This window comes from Myotis davidii, unplaced genomic scaffold (genome assembly GCF_000327345.1).
Source record: "Myotis davidii unplaced genomic scaffold, ASM32734v1 scaffold18, whole genome shotgun sequence".
NCBI classification, from domain to species: Eukaryota; Metazoa; Chordata; class Mammalia; order Chiroptera; family Vespertilionidae; genus Myotis; species Myotis davidii.
Genome location: NW_006292696.1, coordinates 9,703,195 through 9,721,752, shown reverse-complemented (window position 1 = coordinate 9,721,752; position 18,558 = coordinate 9,703,195). Strand labels below are relative to the sequence as shown.

Sequence of the window (18,558 nt, the reverse complement as noted above, 5' to 3'; positions counted from 1 at the left end):
TCTTATTAGTCCCTCTTCCCAGGCCATTTCAGAGGAAAGTGGTGGCAAGATTCTTTGGTAAAAATAATCATGTGCTATTTGATAACATGCTTTATTTAAAAATATACTATTCAATATTGCAGTGGGGCCTTGACTTACGAGTTTAATTCATTCCGAGACCGAGCTCGTTAAGGAGCTCGTTAACTCAAATTACTCTATCAACTCAATGCAAAAAATCGGCAGAGAGACAGCTGGTATCTCAAAAAACTCGTTAGTCGGGACTCTCGTAAGTCAAGGCCCCACTGTACGGTTCTATTTGGGGAGGGGAGGAAGGAGAACTAATTTAATTTGATGGGTGAATTTGGAAGGAGAAATCAGTCTTGCCAATCTTAGCCTCTTCCCCTTGACTTTTCCATTTTGGATGCTGGCTGTTCATAAGACTCAGTTTTCTGTGTACCTCTGTGCTAGAAGGTTCGCGTGGACAGTGTACTCTATACCCTAGCAGAGGGAGGCCAACACTGCCTGTTGACTAGGTGGGTTAATCTGGTTGATGCTGGGGTTTACTCTCAGAAAACCCACTTTTCTGCAGATATAAACCGCTTTCTGCAATGTCATTATTGGTAATAAAGGTGATTTTGTCATATTTCATATCCCTTACTCATTGTCTTATTTCTCAAAAGGTTCAGAACTCAAGTTGGGAAAATGGTGTTATTTATTGAGTTCCTTGAGACCTTAATTTTTAAAGATAATATAGACGCTTAAATCTATTCCAATTAAGTAATAATTCAACACTTACGGTAAGCTAGCAGCACACTGATACTGTGAGGAATGTGAAAATGTATCTTTAATATTTTGGGGCATCACTTTAGGAAAATAAGACATTTTTTATAAGAAAAAATAACTTTACAAAGCAGTTCTCTATGTGAGGTTAAATTGCATTTTACAGTCAGTAAATGTAATTAGAATGCTGAAAAGGAAAATTATTTTTATATTAGATTAAAACATTTTTTTTATAAAGCATTTGGGTCTTGATTTGGGCCTTTGTTTAAATACAGGATTTAGATGGATGTGGAATAGAGGAAATTTCCATGAAGGGTACATAAGGAGTTCAGAGGCAAAAATTATAACTATTAGTTATTGAGCACTATCAGTAGACACTTCAGTTGCATACCTCATTTAAAATTCCTAACAATCTTATAATAATAGGTAATGATACTAACATCCCCGCTATAAGCTTAAGTGATTTGCCCAAGGTCATGCTGCTGATGGTGAGGAGATTTGCATGCAGCCAGCCCGAATCCTAGAGCCAGTCCTGCTCACCCCAAAGTTGTATTTGTCTCACACAAATGATTAACTAGTCAATATTTAGAACAAATAAGGACACATTAGTAAAATCATTTGTGGATTGTATGGAATACAATCAGATTGAGTTTAAATTTGACCTTGAACGTGACTGGGATTTATGAAATCTTCTTAATTAGAAAAGTAGCATGAGAGAATGGTGTTGTGTGAAGGCCCTCAGAGAGCAATCAATATAGCAACAACTATTATATCACACAGTATTTCAATAAGCGTCTACAGACTGACCACAGTGGCAAAATGTTTTGCCGGAGTAATAAATCCGCAATTATGGCTTTTATATTTCTATTTCTTCCAGAGTAATAATGGCTGACATTTGTTTAGTGCTTATTATATGCCAAGAATTTTCAGTGCTTTTCATATATTAATTCACTTAACACTTGTGTTAACCCCATGAGGTATTATCATTATTACTTCCATCTTACTCATGAAGAAACTGAGGCAGAAAGATATTACCCAAGGAAGTATCCTTATAAATGGAGGAGCTGGGATCATAAACCCAGACATTCTGGTTTGGAAATCTGTATTGTTACCCACCGCTCTGCTGTCTCTCATGTGCTCTGCTGACCCTAATTTGCAATAGTTGGTACATTTCATAACCTGTTTTAAGATCTAAATTATCCTGAGCCAGTATCTCCCAATGTTTGACTCACAGAGCATTAGGTCTATAGCATGTCATCAGGTATTACATGAAGAAAAAGGATGTTGGATAAATACAATTGGAAGACACTAGATTATGTGACGTTAAACAGTTTCCTTATTGCAGGACTTGTCAGAGCTTTTACCCTGCCAAGGTGGGTGCACTGTAAATTTCACACTTTGGGAAATGCTGGTCTCAGTTGATATTTTCTATAACTTTTATTTGGAGTCATCTGAGCTACTATGAAATCAGGACTTTTACCTTAATATGGCATTTCAAAAATAATATTCAATTAATAGATCTTTGAAATGTTCATAATGGTGTATCTTCATGGGCTCTTTGTGATTTTTTTGCTTATATAGGAGCTTGGCTGTTATGACTTCGGAAACATTATTTAATACCTGCAGAGCTCTACTAGTGCACCAGTTCCCATCGGATGCAAGAGAAATGCATGTTAATCATTGGGGTTGGGAAAAGAAAGAACAGGTATGCATTTATTTTATTCACACTCTTGATAATTTAATGAATGCCTTTTGTAGTGAAACTGAATATTTGTTACTAGTATATTTTAACTATTTCTCTGTCTAATTCTGGTCAAATATGCATTAAGATTTTATATTCATTTCCCGTTTTTAGCCAAAAAAATCAGAAATTACAACATTTATGGCTATTCTATAATATTGCTGGTTACTCAGAAACCTAGAATCCTCCTAACTGAAATGGAAGATAACTTACACACACACTATTTGGATTACAGAACATAAACCAAGGCAAAGCTGTCGGGTGGGAATAAAGAAGACTGTAGTGATTGATAACCATAAATAGTCTTGGCCAGAGAAGTAAATGGGTATTTTCTATTATATAAATAGTATGTAAACATTTTATATTACATATTACATTTTATATTACATTTATATTACATATTACATAGACACAAAGCTCTAGTCAAGCTATTTCAAGTTGTTCGCTAAATGCTTAGTATATATTTTTTCTTTCAAAAGTAAATTTAGAAAACATCCCAAGAGAGCAAAAAAAAAAAAATGCAGTGTCACTCACCATATCATGGTCTGAAACGGGTCCGAAACTGGTGACGAAGATGTCAGTCTTCACTTCAGTTACGCGCTCTGATGAAGCAGAAAATTGGGACAGTGAATGTCTATCAACAGCCCTTATTAGATCTCACCGCTACACATTTACACCCAAATGGGAAATTTATTGGCTTTGATTAGCTATTTCTAAAATTGGTCCACTGTGTAGTCCTGATAATTTACTGCTTACACATGAAATTTCACAGTTAAGATTTTTCAGTGGAGAACAGAGCCTAAATATGCTACTTTGGGAGGTGGAAACTTTCTGAAGAAGTCAGCTACTGCTTAATGAATTCTTCAAGAATGGATACACTTTCCTAAATGATACAAGGCCATTTCACATTGTAATAAAAAGATGTTAGCATATGGTTATGGTTTAAGCGTCTATATTCTTACAAACCTTGCCAGATCCGTTAGGTATTTAGCTACTCTTGGGAAATACATACTGTATGGTAGCAAGCTTTATTAACTCTTTATGGGCTCAGGGGTACGCTTTATAAATTATTGCTTTCTGTCACTAAATCATAACTGAATTACCCAAATTACTCCCTGGAAAAACCTGACAACTCATATAAATATCTTCAATTTTGAGGCTAGGAAGAACATATTATGGCACAGAAAAGTTCATTTAATAGATTCTATTTCAAGTTCAATATGATTTTATTGTATTGGTCTCTGAGGCATATATATCAACCAATAAAACATATTTAGTGTAGTTTTCTAACAACTCAACACAGACATTTTTAAGGAAATACATTCACTTGCACAAAAAATAGAAAAAATGTTTCTTTCATAAAAGGAAACAATTTGTTGAGAGGTGAGAATGAAAAACATATGACTTTGTAATTTTCAGCTTTAGCTCTGATAAATAACACCCCAGTATATTAAGCAATTTATTTTATTTATTGAGACATGTATCTCTGGCATAGGACATTAAAATGGAGATCCAATATATGTGATAATAAATTTTTTGAATATCAATTTTATCCCTCAGCAATTCACTTGTACACAGTTAATACTCTCTGAGCATATTTCTCTCAAGGAAGTCATGTTATACAATACACATAATGTGTACCTCACAATATAAAATAATTTGAAGGTAGAGATAGCCCCTTCAATAACCAATACAATATTTTTGGCTTGTTTTTGTTGTTTTGTTTTTGCAAACAATTTTATTTGTTCCAAAATGCATAAAGAAATGCTTGACATAAGAATTATCTGGGTTCACCTTTTAAATATTTCAAATTGGAGGATATAGTCTGAGACAGAAAATAGAGTTGTGTTTTTAGAACTCACTTGGGACCTCAGTTTTAATATTCTGCACCAACTGTGCAGCTTTAGAGGAAAGAACAGCTGTCAGCAATAAGTCTTGGCAATGCTGGGCGGCGTGAGGCAGTTCTCCTACACTCCTTTATCGCGATTACCTACGTCATGAGTACAGGGAGGGTAACATTTCTGCTCTGTAAGGTATTTCCCCAAGGTAGCTAGCTTCACAAAAATTAGCTTACCAGATGTTTTAGGAGCAACCAATCTGTTTTATCTGGCATTATAAAATGCTCTTAAGCAGTGAGATATACACTTGCCAAATATATGTGCTATTTCCCTCTGATGTTTTTAGCTTTCTAGTAGGTAACTGTGCTACATAAGTGACAAATTATAAAGGTCCAGAAGCCTATTTATGAAGATCACTGTGCCATTCAAATAGAACATAAAACATGGTTAAATTTGCCTACATTTATTGCCAGACATCATTGTTACTGTGCATGCAGGGATTAGGCATAATGGAGATAACCACATTTTAAAGTCTGTTTCTTTATTATTTTATCTATCCTTGCCCCTAAGTGTATTTACCATAGCAGTTCATCATCTTCCAGTACTTCTTATTTTCTAAAGCCGTCTCCCTCTGAGGTTTCCCAAAACTTATCACTGTACCATTGCAAGGCAGATACCTGACCAAGAGCCTCACCTCATCTCTCAAATGGCCTTTACACCATGCACTATCATGGAGTAGCACCATCCACATAAATCCACTATTAATATCTTGATGTATTCCCTTATATTTTTTCTATTCAAATATGTGCTTAATGATTATCCTTAAATCTCATTCTCACTCAGTTGAGTTCAGTTTTGTTAAACAAAGGACAGACACCTTTGACCACAAGTATGTCTCTCACTGAAGCTCACCAGAAAGGCCTTAAGTGGCCCTTGAAGTGATTCTTCTTAAAGGCAGAATAATCTGGAGTGCAACGTTTTAAGATAGCCAGAGGACTGTTGTCAATGAACTTCAGCCAAATTTTAATTTTAATTGTAACTTTAGTGGGTTACTTGCTTTTTGGCAAAGAAAGGGTGGTCTAGAATCAAGACCTCTTCAGGTTCAGGATCAGGCTTCAATGGAAGAGGTGCTCATATGCAAATTCTTTGAGATCTAGGGGAATGGTTGAGGAACATTCTTTTCCCCAAATCGGGAAAATTTAGTCATGTTTTCCTCTCCCCTTCAGGTTGAAATCGCCACGGGGTGGGAGAAGGGAATCTATCTATGTAAGTTATTTATTATTTAAGGAATACGAGGACATTAGAATCTAAGTGATCTGCTCTGATACCAGACTTTATTGACTTAGTGATAGATTCTAAAGTGTTATTAGAAATACTCAAAGCCTTTCTCTGTATCACATGAGGAAAAGACAAGAAATTTTTATCCATCAAAATAATCTATTGAAGAGCATGCAACATGAGTCAGGAACTTCTAATGAAGGTCAGCTAGAATGTTCATACACCTAGCCAAAGTTAAACATAAATGAACCCCTTTACGTAACTAGGAAATAGTCTGAAAATGAAATTTATTTAAAATAACTTGTTTGGACGACATGTTGAAAAACCAGATTATTCAGAATATTTTTCAATCAAATATTTTTTTCATAATAATCCTTCCCTGTCCAATGAAAAAAAAAAAGCACCCAAAAGATTCTTTAAATGCACTCACATGTTCAAGTTTTCAAGGAAGTACCATGGGATAGAGTTATGTAAAATAGAATTATGATGATGAATGCTCTTCTCACAATGATTGGGGAATATCTTCAAATAGTTCTTCAATGTAAATGAAGATTTTGTTGATAAATAAATCAATTCAAATAAGCCTTTTAGCAAACACACACTGCAAAGATATATTTATATATAAAACGTATATATATCCACATACATAGGCACATATATATAAAAATATATATTGCGTGTGTATATACACACACACACACACACACACACACACTATATTATATACTCTGTTAGACCACAGTAGATCTGTTCTTACTTGGGATGTCTTACAATGTTGATAACCTGCTGATAAGAATTGAAATAACAGATGTTTTGTAGCGATAATTCAGAAAGATGATTAGTGCTTGAGGCAGAAATGAGAGAAGCCGTGGAGTATAGTAAGCAGTAAGCACCGTGGATTATGAGTCAAAAGACTCAGATTTTGCCGAAACCGGTTTGGCTCAGTGGATAGAGCGTCGGTCTGTGGACTGAAAGGTTCCAGGTTCGATTCCGGTTAAGGGCATGTACCTGGGTTGCGGGCACATCCCCAGTAGGAGATGTGCAGGAGGCAGCTGATCGATGTTTCTCTCTCATCGATGTTTCTAACTCTCTATCCCTCTCCCTTCCTCTCTGTAAGAAATCAATAAAATATATTTAAAAAAAAAAAAAAGACTCAGATTTTAACTGTGATTTTCCTGGAGAACAAGCTGCATGATTTTAGGCACTATTCTTTAATCCCTCTGAGCATCCATGACTATTAATAATGAGATTCTCATCTCAAGAAATAATACCTGCACAGTTGACTGCATTGCATTGGAGTGAGGGTTAAATAAGATTGTGATGCCAAAAACACTTTGAGATGTATTTGCTGGGTATGTTAAATTCGTCAGCAAATGTGTGTGTAGCATTGTCTGTGTCAGGCAGGTAACAGTAACACATTGGTGAGCAAAAGTGCAAATGTTTTTGTTCTTCTGTAGCATATCTCATAGTCTTTGAGAAAATATGTTTTAGATCGATTAGAAACAGATTAGATAAATAGGTATGATATATATCATTATGTACAAATATACAAATTATACTAATAAATTTCAGATTACTGGGAATTCTCTGAAAGAATGTCTTTTGAAGAGATGACTGTAAACCGAGACTTGAAAGGATGAGAAAATGTCAGGGAGGTGCAGATCCAGGGAAAGACATTTCAAGGACAGGAAAGAACAAGATTCAAAGTAAGTGTGTTATGTTTAAGAAACAGAAAGTTTGCCCTGGCTGGTCTACTCAGTGGGCTGAGCGTAGTCCAGGCACCGAAGTGATCCTGGTTTGATTCCAGGCCGGGGCACATCCCCAGGTTGCGGGTTTGATCCCTAATCTGGGTGTATGGGGCAGGCAACTGATGGACATTTTTCTCGATGTTTCTCTCTCCCCGTCCCCTTCTTCCTTCCTCTCTAAAAAAAATCAATTAAAAAAAAAAAACCCAGAAAGGTTAATATGTCTGGAGCCTGGTGATGCTGATGATCATGATATAAGATGGCACTCTAGTGGCAAGTAGGCCCACACCTAAAGGTGTCTGTGCATTTCACTAAGCAGTTGACCTTTATTCTAACGTAAAAAGAAGCCTTCGGGTAACGAAGTGAAATTATGTCAGTTGCAGTTGAAGAAGATGGCTAATACTGTGTGAATAATGCATTGTAAGAGAGTTGTTCAAAGGGGGTTGGGGAGACAATCAACAGTGAAAAATTATAGGTGAGGTTTTATTAGAAATGCCTATCACAACGACTTATTTACGAAGGCATTGGCCACAGTCTCACTGGAAAGGCTGTCTCCTGCGGCACTCAGAGTATTCACTAGGCTGAGTTCCAAGGACTTGTACCTTATGAAGGGGGTCTACTGCCCCCTCTAAGCTTCTGGGTGGTCTATTAGTCCACAGAGGCAATATGGAGACTACCTATATGGACTCACATTAGTCCCCAGAATAAAGTGTATCTTTAAATTTTACTTTGAAATGGTCCTGTTTGGAAATTGAAAATATCCTGGACCCCCTACATAAATATCAATGTATGCTCCTGGATTGGACAATGTTTCTGCTCCCTGCCAATCTTTCTGGAACACCCTTCATTTTCATCCCTTAATGTGTTAGAATAGTTGGCAGCTTTCCCTAGTTGGTATGTAGTGCTACTTAATTTTGTGTTTAGCTGCTAAAGATGCAGAGAGGGTAGAGACTCCCACTTCAAGGTGTCTAAATAGTTCCTGATCCTTTGTTGCCTTTGCATTTCAAGAACTCGGGTGATACAAGGAACTCCCAGGGTTGGGGGAACAAAAATAAATTTTACTGTGGCAGACATTTATCTCAGTTCCACTGAGAAATTTCCTCCTTCGCTCCTTACATTATGGGCAGTTTCTTTAGAGAGAGGGCTGTTAGGAAAAAGTATGGCTGCTGTGTTGGAGGAATGGGTTTCTTTCCCTCTATGTTAGTCTTGATTGTGTAACCTGCAGTCACTTTGAGGTAAGATACTTCTTTTTTCCTATTTTAGTTATATGAGAATAATAATATAACAATCTTGGAGGGAGGCAGCATCCACTTAGGACTTTGTCCTCTGATGTTTTCCAAAGTGGCAGCATTCGTGACGATTAATAATGAGATTGTCATCTCAAGCACTCCCACATTATTTTTCAAATACAGAATTCAGATTTTACCTGAAAAAAATGAATCATCTATAGAAACATATTTTTTTAATTAAATGTTGTTTCTAGAAAGAAGATGGGAATTGAAAACTAAATGAAAGGTCAAAATAACTGCACCAAAAAAATCAGCTGCATCCTTGTACTAGTCATCTGGCCTTTACAAGGAGAGCAGAGCCTCGGTGGCTACATTTTATCTTAGGAAATTCTTAGCACTGCACTGGTAGACGGTTTCTACACACCAGGAAAAGATGAGAGTAGAAAGTTCCGAAACATACTGGCACACCCCTTTGGGTATTTGGTTGGATTCATTAGACGAGCTGGCTTCATGAGCTGACTGGCGATGCCAGCCTGCAAAGGCTGAGAGGTGCTCTCTGTTCATTTTAACAGTTCCTCTTGGGTTTTGGTAACTGCTTTTTCACTGAAATTCAACTGAATTATGGGATGTCTAGATATACGATTTCTGTGGAAATAGATTGCATTATGCCAAAGTCTGAGCATCTGCTACACACCTTGCATTAAAAGCACCAGATAAAACTACAGCAAATTCAAAATGAAGAAATCCAAGAATAGAATTTCAAAAGATAACACTCAAGGCCATTATCTGGGACAGTAAATATAATAACAATAACAAATGTTGGATAAATCTAAGTTTTTAAAATTTGTTTTTGGTATTGTCAGTATTTTAGAATCCTTTTTATTTTATCAGAAGCTATTCCATTGTGACAGAAATATATTTTGTCCTCTAACCTTTTGGAATTGTAGCTTTTTCATGTAAATATAAAATACGTGTTTTAACTTTAGTTGAACATGAATAAAATGGATGCCTCTAATCTCAACATCACACAGGGTGCGAAAAATAATAAAAGATCACATGCATATCAGATATCTTATAATCTTGAGATAGAACAAGGCTGAAATTTTTATAATGTATTAAACTGTACTGCTTTCTCTATCCCTTAGTAATCTAAATTTCACAAAGTTGCATACAATTTTAAATTGAAGTTAATCCAATTTTTCCCCAGAGAAGTTAGTTTTCCAACTTCACATATTTTGACATAAAGACACATATATAAGCCAAGATCCCAAGCTAATTCTCCAAGGATCCAATGCCTCCTGGCCAGCTGCACGCATATCCAACCCAATCAACTTACGCAGTTGGAGATGTTTAAATCTTAAAGCAGAAGACTCTTATAATAATTGGGCTAAACGAAGTCTGAAAGGTCTTATACTAGCATAAAAAATCCAAAATGAGGGAAATTATGTAAATAAGGAGAAAGTCTGCTTTGTGGCAAAGATTGTTTGTTAAATAACATGTTAGTGCTAAAATACCTTAAGAGAAAACTCGTTGTACTCTGTTTGCCAATACTTATCTAACTGATACCTCCAATTAAGTAAAATATAAAACAAAGCAAAACCTAAAATCTATGACACAGGAAAAAGAAGAAAAGATTAACTGAATATCTGTTAAGTATGGAGAAATAAATCCTGTTCTTCTTGCTCTATTCCTGCCCACTAGTTCACTTCTATTTACTCCCATCCATCTGGGTTTGTCACCTGATGGTGCATCTCTGTTTTTTTCCTTCTTTATCTATATTGTTTGATGATGAAATCTTTGAGAGGTATCCATCATCCTATGCATTATTTATTGAGATTAAACTTAAGGCAGTATTGAGAAATTATAACAATATTTTTAGGAAATACCGTTAGTAGGAAGTGAAAAGTTCTGCAATTCCTTTAACATGTGACTCAACCAGGATCTCACTTCTTTGGTTCTATCCTGGTTGAGTTCCATTTAAAAATGGCTTTTGCCCTAATCTGTTTTCTAAGGAGTGAAATAAAATTGTTCATAGAAGCAAAGGTCTTTTGTGTGAGAATGAACCTTTGAGCAGGAGGAAAGGTCAACCCGCAGCCTGGTGGCAAGCCCTAGACCAGTGATGGCGAACCTTTTGAGCTCGGCCTGTCAGCATTTTGAAAAACCCTAACTTAACTCTGGTGCCGTGTCACATATAGAAATTTTTTGATATTTGCAACCATAGTAAAACAAAGACATATTTTTGATATTTATTTTATATATTTAAATGCCATTTAACAAAGAAAAATCAACCAAAAAAAAAATAAGTTTGCGTGTCATAGGTTCGCCATCACTGCCCTAGACATTAAACTGGATGTCATTAACCTGGCTCACCTGCGATTTTGTCATATCATCAATAAAGTGTCACCTTTATATATGGTGGGGCAAAAGGGAAGGTAGAGATGTGACTGGAAAGGCATTGCTTGTCATTAAAAACCCAAAAATCTTTCTTCTGAATTAAAGTTTGGATCTATGTTATGGGTTCTTTCTGCAACCCCCTTACCAGAGTGCCAGGGGCCACTCTGATGGTGGCTGAACTGCAACTAGATGGGTACAATTCAGAGGGAGCAATATTTAAATTTTGTAGAAAGTTGAAGAGAATTCAGGTTTCTTTAGTTTATTCTAATCACAGTCAATAAGGAGAAACTTGGGAAAATGAATATCAGAAAAGTGTGTAGTTTGGTCCTGATTTGAAATGAACAGAGGAATCCCGACTCATCCGGGAACTTCTCAGAATACAGATCCTTCTCCTTTACCGTGTCTTCATGTTGCTCTCCTTCCCCTTCTCTACCCCCTCACTTCTCTCTCTACTGTCTCCTTATTTTTAATACCCTTTTTTGCTCTCCTTTCTTCTCTAACCTGTACTTTCCTGTCTCACCATTCTTTCGGCTTTTGCCTTCGCCCTTTCCCCAACCATTGTATTCTTCTATACTGACCGTGCTTTAGGTCGGTAGAGAAGGTCAAGAGCCTTTCAGAAACATTGTTCAGGCCCTGGTGCAAGAGGGAAGCAGACCTCCACACCCTCCCCTCAAAGACAGGGATTTTAAATGAGAACAAATTCCACAATTACTGACAATTTTGATTTGTATTTTCTGGCTACTGGTTGTATTTCAATTCAGGTTCACTTAGAGTTTTCTTCATTTATTTTGTACTTAAAATATGAACAAATTCAACTTAGTTTTCTCTTTGGGTTCCTAAATAGAATATATTAAATCATTAGAATTCCACACAGTTTACTCTTTATCTCTTGTATCTCAAACACAAAGCCCCTTCCAGTACATCTTGTCCATATGTTACCCTTTTATTTTCATTCTCTCAGCATTGCTCTTGGCCTTGAAAAGGCAGCCTTGTTAAATAGTGTTATAATATCTGCAGACTGATTTCTGTCATCGGGATGAGCCAAGTTAACTATTTTGTTTCTTAGCTATTGGACCCTGGGTGTATATCACCACAGAGTAATGCTAAACCTTCTGATGCAGTGCGTGTTTCTGGAAAAAAAAAACAGGTCATGATGAATTTGCACACACAGAGTTTCTTACCTTAGTCTCAAGTCTTAGCTTGTCACATTTTTATATTTGCTGAGGGCATTCGGAACAAAATATCCCTGCCTTCTGCACAATGTGTTATTATTTTTATAAAACCAGACTTTTGCCATCATAATGAAGAGAGTGAGCCCCTTTTTCTTGCAAGAGTAGATTACCCCAGCTGTGATAATAAATCTACTAAGAGGATTCTTTTACTCCCTTATAAGTCAAGGACAGTCTTTCAAATATTTCCTCTATATCTTTTCATCTGAAAGCAAATGGATTTTTTAAAAATAATTCTTCATTGTTGAAAGTATTACATATGTCCCCCCTTTCCCCCACAGATAATATTTTTTTAACCATTTTTGTAATGGAAATCTACTGGAATACATAACCTACCAGAAATCAATGGTAAAAAAATTAAATTAAATAATTTTACAGAGAAATATATATTAGATCATTTCAGTTTATGGCATCCAGACACAATGGAGTTAACATTTTTTTTCTCTAATTCTGTAGCTGATTATGTTTTTTTTTTTAAATCTATAGTCTGTATTTAATATTATGAAGAATAGTTTTCAAAAAACATTCTCAAAATGTACTTAAAATTTTTAATGACTCAACTCTGAGAATTTTTGTAATAAACATATACCATTACATCCTCTAAGGCTAAAAAATGCACTCCAAAAAAATTGCAAAAAATAAGTTAGTCATTATTATTGAAGTTTTTTCCAAAGTGTCATTTCCATTAGATTGAATTTCAATACCTTACAGGATGATATGTAAAATAGAAATAGAGGAAAATATTTGAGCTACTTTTTAATTTTTTAAATGTTTATTATATCCTCAAAATCACTTTTAAGGAATCATAAATATCAGAAAAATTATCTTTAGCAAAGATTAAATGACATTATTCTTTCCAATTTTCCCAAGTCCTTGAATTTGCTGTTACAACAGCAAATTTTATCGATTTCAATTAAGTAGAATATACCTTGACAATAGTCAGCTACCTATTTCTCTTCTTTATTTTATTTTTCTTTATTGATTAAGGTATTACATATGTGTCCTTATCCCCACATTGTCTCCCCACACTCTACCCCCACTCATGCCCTCACCCCCTTGGTATCTGTGTCCATTGGTTAAGCTTGTATGCATGCATACATGTCCTTTGGTTGATCTCTCCCCCTTACCCCCACCCTCCCCTACCTTCCCTCTGAAGTTTGATGGTCTGGTCAATGCTTCTCCGTCTCTGGATCTGTTTTTGTTTTATTTGGGGGTGATTAATAGATAATAAAAGTAAATTCTATCAAAATAATATTGTTGCTGTATGGATTAATATTGTTGATTTTTCTAACAGAAGGGATGTGTGAATGTGTGTGTGTGTGTGTAAATTCTTTAACAAACCGAAAACGTTGCACAGAGCTTAGAAAGAATATTCATTCACATGTAAAAAATATTAAATGGGATTTCTTAAACTAAAATAAAGACCTGGTTTTCTAGATGTCTTTTAAAAATTCTGCTGATTTTGTAAGGATTGAAATCATAGAACTGAAAGGAGAATCGGTAAAGAAATTAGCTGCATGCCCATGAGCACGTTAAAAAGTCTTGCTTTTTAAAAGTTATGTCACTGTCCTGAGTGTTTCTGCTTTTCGTACTTCCCTTCCCTACCTGCAGTCTTTCTAATTTATTTCAAATTTTATGAATCAAGAAATAGTTTTCCTGAAACCAATTCGGATGCTTAGATACACACAGACATTACAGTAATACATCGCATACACCATTATACACTCCAAGTTGTGACCCATACATTTTGTCCCATAAGATTTTTTTCCAAGGACATAGTGAAGGAAAACTTGGTGGAATACAAACCCCAAGGAATTTGTTCTAGAATGAACGTTTGGAATTGGTAAGAAAGGATCCCTGGTTAAGATCTGTGACATATATTTGACTTGTGTCTTTGACAAAGCAGTTTCCCTCCCACCCCCGAGACATTAATGGCATTTGGCAGCGTCAAAACAGACCCATGATCCACATTCAGGTGATGACACGACCCAAAGTATTTTAAAAATGAAGTCTAAATCCAGGCTGCCTTTCAGTTTTACAATCACATTTTGAATTCTTAAGCTCCTTATTGTTTCTATATCCTTACTGTCTAAACGAAGAAGAGATGACTTTCTTAATATTTCTATTTAATTCTAATATTGTTATTAAATAGTTTCTATAAAATCTTGGGAGAAGGTACAGCATCAGGAATAGTTGGGAATCCTAGATTCTAACCTAGGTTTTTTGTGTGACTTTGGATGTTAATTTATTTCTTTGCTTCACTTGTTTTACTCTGAGATCAATATTTTGTTTTGGCTCCGTTAGTCTTTGTTTAACTAAAAAAGATAGGTTGATTATCTTATTCAAGGATTATTCAAGTAAGTGTGTAATGTCTAATGCTATTTACTTTTATTGTTATAAATATTGTGTTATTAAGTCTTCTTCCTAAGCAAAATTTTATTTGTATAAGGAATTAAATATAATTGGTTATAATAAAAATCTATTAATATAACCAAATAGCAACACCAATACAAAGAAAAATACACTTTTACTTCAAAAAATAAGGGTTTAAGTTTTGAATGCATGGTTTATAAAAATCGCTACCATCTATCTTAGTCACCTTTTATCTCAGAGGTGGTGCTAATCTAATGCAAAGTAATGGATCAATGAGTAATATTCCAAAAGTAATGTTCAGAGCAATAGATTCAGAGATATTCTACTTGAATTCAGTGCAGGCACAGCAATGCCGAATGAAGTAGCTGCACTCTTCAGGCTGGAAGAAAGAATATTAACTCCCATTTCCCCCCTGTCTAGTAAAAGTAACGTATCTTTAATGTTATTATAAGTTTGTATCTGCCTTTTACTACAGATGCATATGTACATGGAACTTCCCTGGTAAATTCAATATTGAGCAATCTATTAAAAATAGGGCTAGTCATTTAACTACATGCTTCCATTTTTATTACTTTTCCATTTAGATGGAAAGCCATGCTTTAAAAGTAAGGGTCTAATGTTGTTCTCTAAAATTAAAACAATCATGTGACCCACCTCCCAATCCTGGTCTTAGGCGATTGTCATAACCATCTAGGAGTCGGTCCAAAATCCTGGTGAAGACAGTGGTATTGTCTTTAAGTTCATCTTGTATTGAGGGTTGTCCATAGCTGAAAAAAGCATAACGAGGTGATAACTAAATGATAACATTTCTACTAAAACCTTTTCTCAAATAAAGCCTCCCCCAGATTTTCCTACTTCCTTCCATTGAATCTTAATATGAAAATTCCTTCTGGTGCAGTGAAAAAAAAAATCTTATTTTAATTCCTACCATTTTCTCATACTCGTTCTCATGGGTGATAAGCTCTTTATTCTAATATTTCTAACCATGCAAGGCAAATTATCAGGAAATGAGTTCCTTCTCTTTACAATCATAATTCTCAACACGTAAACGCAATGCTCTAATGTGTTTTTTTCTGGGCATACAAGAAAGTTAATGCATATCGAAGGAGAAAATTTGGGAGACTTCTTCCCAAATAAAAAAATATATATATTTATGAGCTACTGAGATAATTAATAGTTTTAGTTTCATTTATTTAACATGGCGAAAATTTCACCTCCTAACATCCCTTTCTTTATCTACTTCATGTACATACATGTGTATTTTTCTTTTTTTCTTTTTATTTTTTATCCTCACCCGAAGATATTTTTCCATTGATTTTCAGAGAGAGTGGAAGAGAGAGGGAAAGACACATCAATTGGTTGCCTCCTGCACTCATCCTAGCCAGGGCCGGGGCTCGGAAGGGGCCTGCAACTGAGGTATGTGCCCTTGACCTGCATCAAACCCGAATCAAACCTGGGACCCTTTGGTCTGCAGGCAGATGCTCTATTCACTGAGCCAAACTGGCTGGGGCTGTGTTTTGCTTTTTTGATGTTCTTTCAAGATAATACAGATGAGAAAACTAGAAAACATGTTTCTTAATATAATTATGCTTTTACATCATTGAGTAGTTTCCATTCACCTGAAGGTTTATGAACCTATTTAGGTAGTTTTATCACTTGTTTATTCAAACCTCTAATTAATTGACTTTTTGTCATTTCTGGTCTTATAAGTAAAAAAGTACCTTGAAAAAGATATGGTCCAATATTCTTAATTTATGGTTTACTAAACTGTAGTGTAGGATTGGTGTTTTATTTAAGAAAACACAGCTACTTGTGAGCAGAGCTTGAAATAGGACCCAGTTTTCTTCACATTTTAGTCTAAAACTTTATTTCTATTCTTCTATATTATAGTACGTGTTTATACTTAAACCTTTATAGTTGAAGGTGTATTTATTCTTTACCATTGCTAGTCTTTGAGTTTCAACCACATAGTGACTGCAATTCAAATATTGTGTATTATTACATCAATCACATTATTATATTATTTGTGCTCCTTGAATCATATTTTATGTAATGATTAGGATGACACCTCCAAAATCCTGTGAGAGAGTTTTCTAATTTAAGATGGATCACAGTCACTGATATATTTCAGTGATAGCTCTGACCTTGAGTAAAAAAAAAAGTGAATTAGAGTATAAAGGAGGAAACTTCCACAAAATAACACTTTCGTATTTTCTGTTTAACATGTTTTGGCTTGAATCTTGTGTTCATATTACTGATCAATCTAAAAAACAAGTAGTAACATATGAAACTAGGATCCACTTATTTTACAGGAGCAAGATATATAACCAAAATAACATTTCAAAAACAAACATGATTGATTAATTAATTAAATTTATATCAGCAAAATGTAATGGCTATTTTTTTCTGATAAATTTTAATTTGATAAAGTTATAATAACTAAATGCTATTCACAATAGTCAATGCATAAAATATACCTCTATTAAATGATCTTTAGTTCTCCTAAATTCAACATCAACATCATGCAGATTAAGGGTTTACTTTCCTTTGGTAAAATTACACATCTTAGTAGTTTTTGAAATCAACTTTTTAATGAGTGTCTTCCAGCATGTCTCATTAGTCGATGATAGCAGTAAAGCAAAAATAGTTTTCTGACTGCAATTATTTACAAAAACTCTGTCACAAAAACCAACTGTCAAATGTATCTTTCAAGGATATTAGAAGGTCATCCTGATAAAGATGGAAAAGAAATGTTAGCACATCTTACGTTGTGAGAGGGCCAGATCAAGTAATTAAAGGAAGAAAGCAATACAATGAGAAGGGGGAAAGATGAGATGGGTGACATGACAGGGCACAATTAGATTGTTACCATGATTCTTAGAATATGGAGTTAGTTATCCATTACTTTTACCTGTATTCCTTTTTTCTTTTACAGCTTATATCACATTCAGGCAATGCTCCCCCACCCCCCGGTTTTAACCTGTAAATGTATTCACCAATTTTTTTTTACATTGGAATACAAATGCCAAAAGATATGTATCCCCACACTCCCAGAAAACCAGTTCTGTTATCACAATTGGAATGGTAACCTGATTTTTAAATGTGATTTTATAAACAGGTATTCTTTTTTTATTTCTAATTTACTATGCCCCATTATAATTGTCAGAGAATAGCCCTAGGATAAGTATAATTGATTTGCTATTAAACACTCACACCGATGTAATGTTTCTAAACTAAATATATAATTTGGTGAGAAATGTCAGTTACAGTACCTGATTTTGAGTCCATATGAGCCACTATATAATAAAACACTGTGCACTACCTCCATCTACAGGTCATTACAATAGTAACACTTGATGTAAATTTTCAAAAGCAGTGAAGAACAGTTAACTCCTCAGATTGAGTATCTGGCAATAAAGCATTTCCTGTTCCTCTGGTAGTCATTATTTACCACACACAATAGCGAAAATAAAAGCCACTTCTCAATTTTAAAAATCCTCCTAAATTTATATCTTCCCAGGCTATTCTCTCCCTCTGCCTTACTCATAAGGGCTCACTTTCCATTACATTTTGAAGAATCTGAGATTTTTATAATACGTCTAAGACTTTCTTATGGGCCACAGGAATAGACTATATAAGAAATATAAGAGTAGATAAAGAATAATCTGAAATATTTAGTTATTTATATCATTGCTATTATAATATCTTTATATGCTCGGTTAGGTCATTAGCAAACATTTTGAATAAGGTTAAGCATATTATTAAATTTGTCTTATAACTTGTCTCCATAGTAGTTATGCTTAAATTAAGAATTTCAATTTTATCTGCTATTCTCAAATATTTTTCTGGAATATTTTACCTCTACTGGTTATATAAATAATGTTTTCAAAACATATGTATATACTTTTATAGAGACTATGACTTTCAAATTGAAAATATTATTTTGAACTTTTCACTACCATATAGTCGTAA

General features: G+C 34.7%; 1 protein-coding gene across 2 annotated transcripts in view; it reads right to left on the bottom strand.

The window, feature by feature from the left end:
• GABRA1 (gamma-aminobutyric acid type A receptor alpha1 subunit) overlaps window positions 1-18,558 on the bottom strand; it is a 63,799-nt gene that overhangs the window by 41,490 nt on the left and 3,751 nt on the right. For both annotated transcript variants that reach the window (XM_006766323.2, XM_006766324.2), the window contains exons 3-4: window positions 15,241-15,353; window positions 3,035-3,102 (exon numbers count right to left, since the gene is read on the bottom strand). In XM_006766323.2, the coding sequence (XP_006766386.1) occupies window positions 3,035-3,102; window positions 15,241-15,353 (181 nt within the window). The remainder of the gene's footprint in view (window positions 1-3,034; window positions 3,103-15,240; window positions 15,354-18,558) is intronic.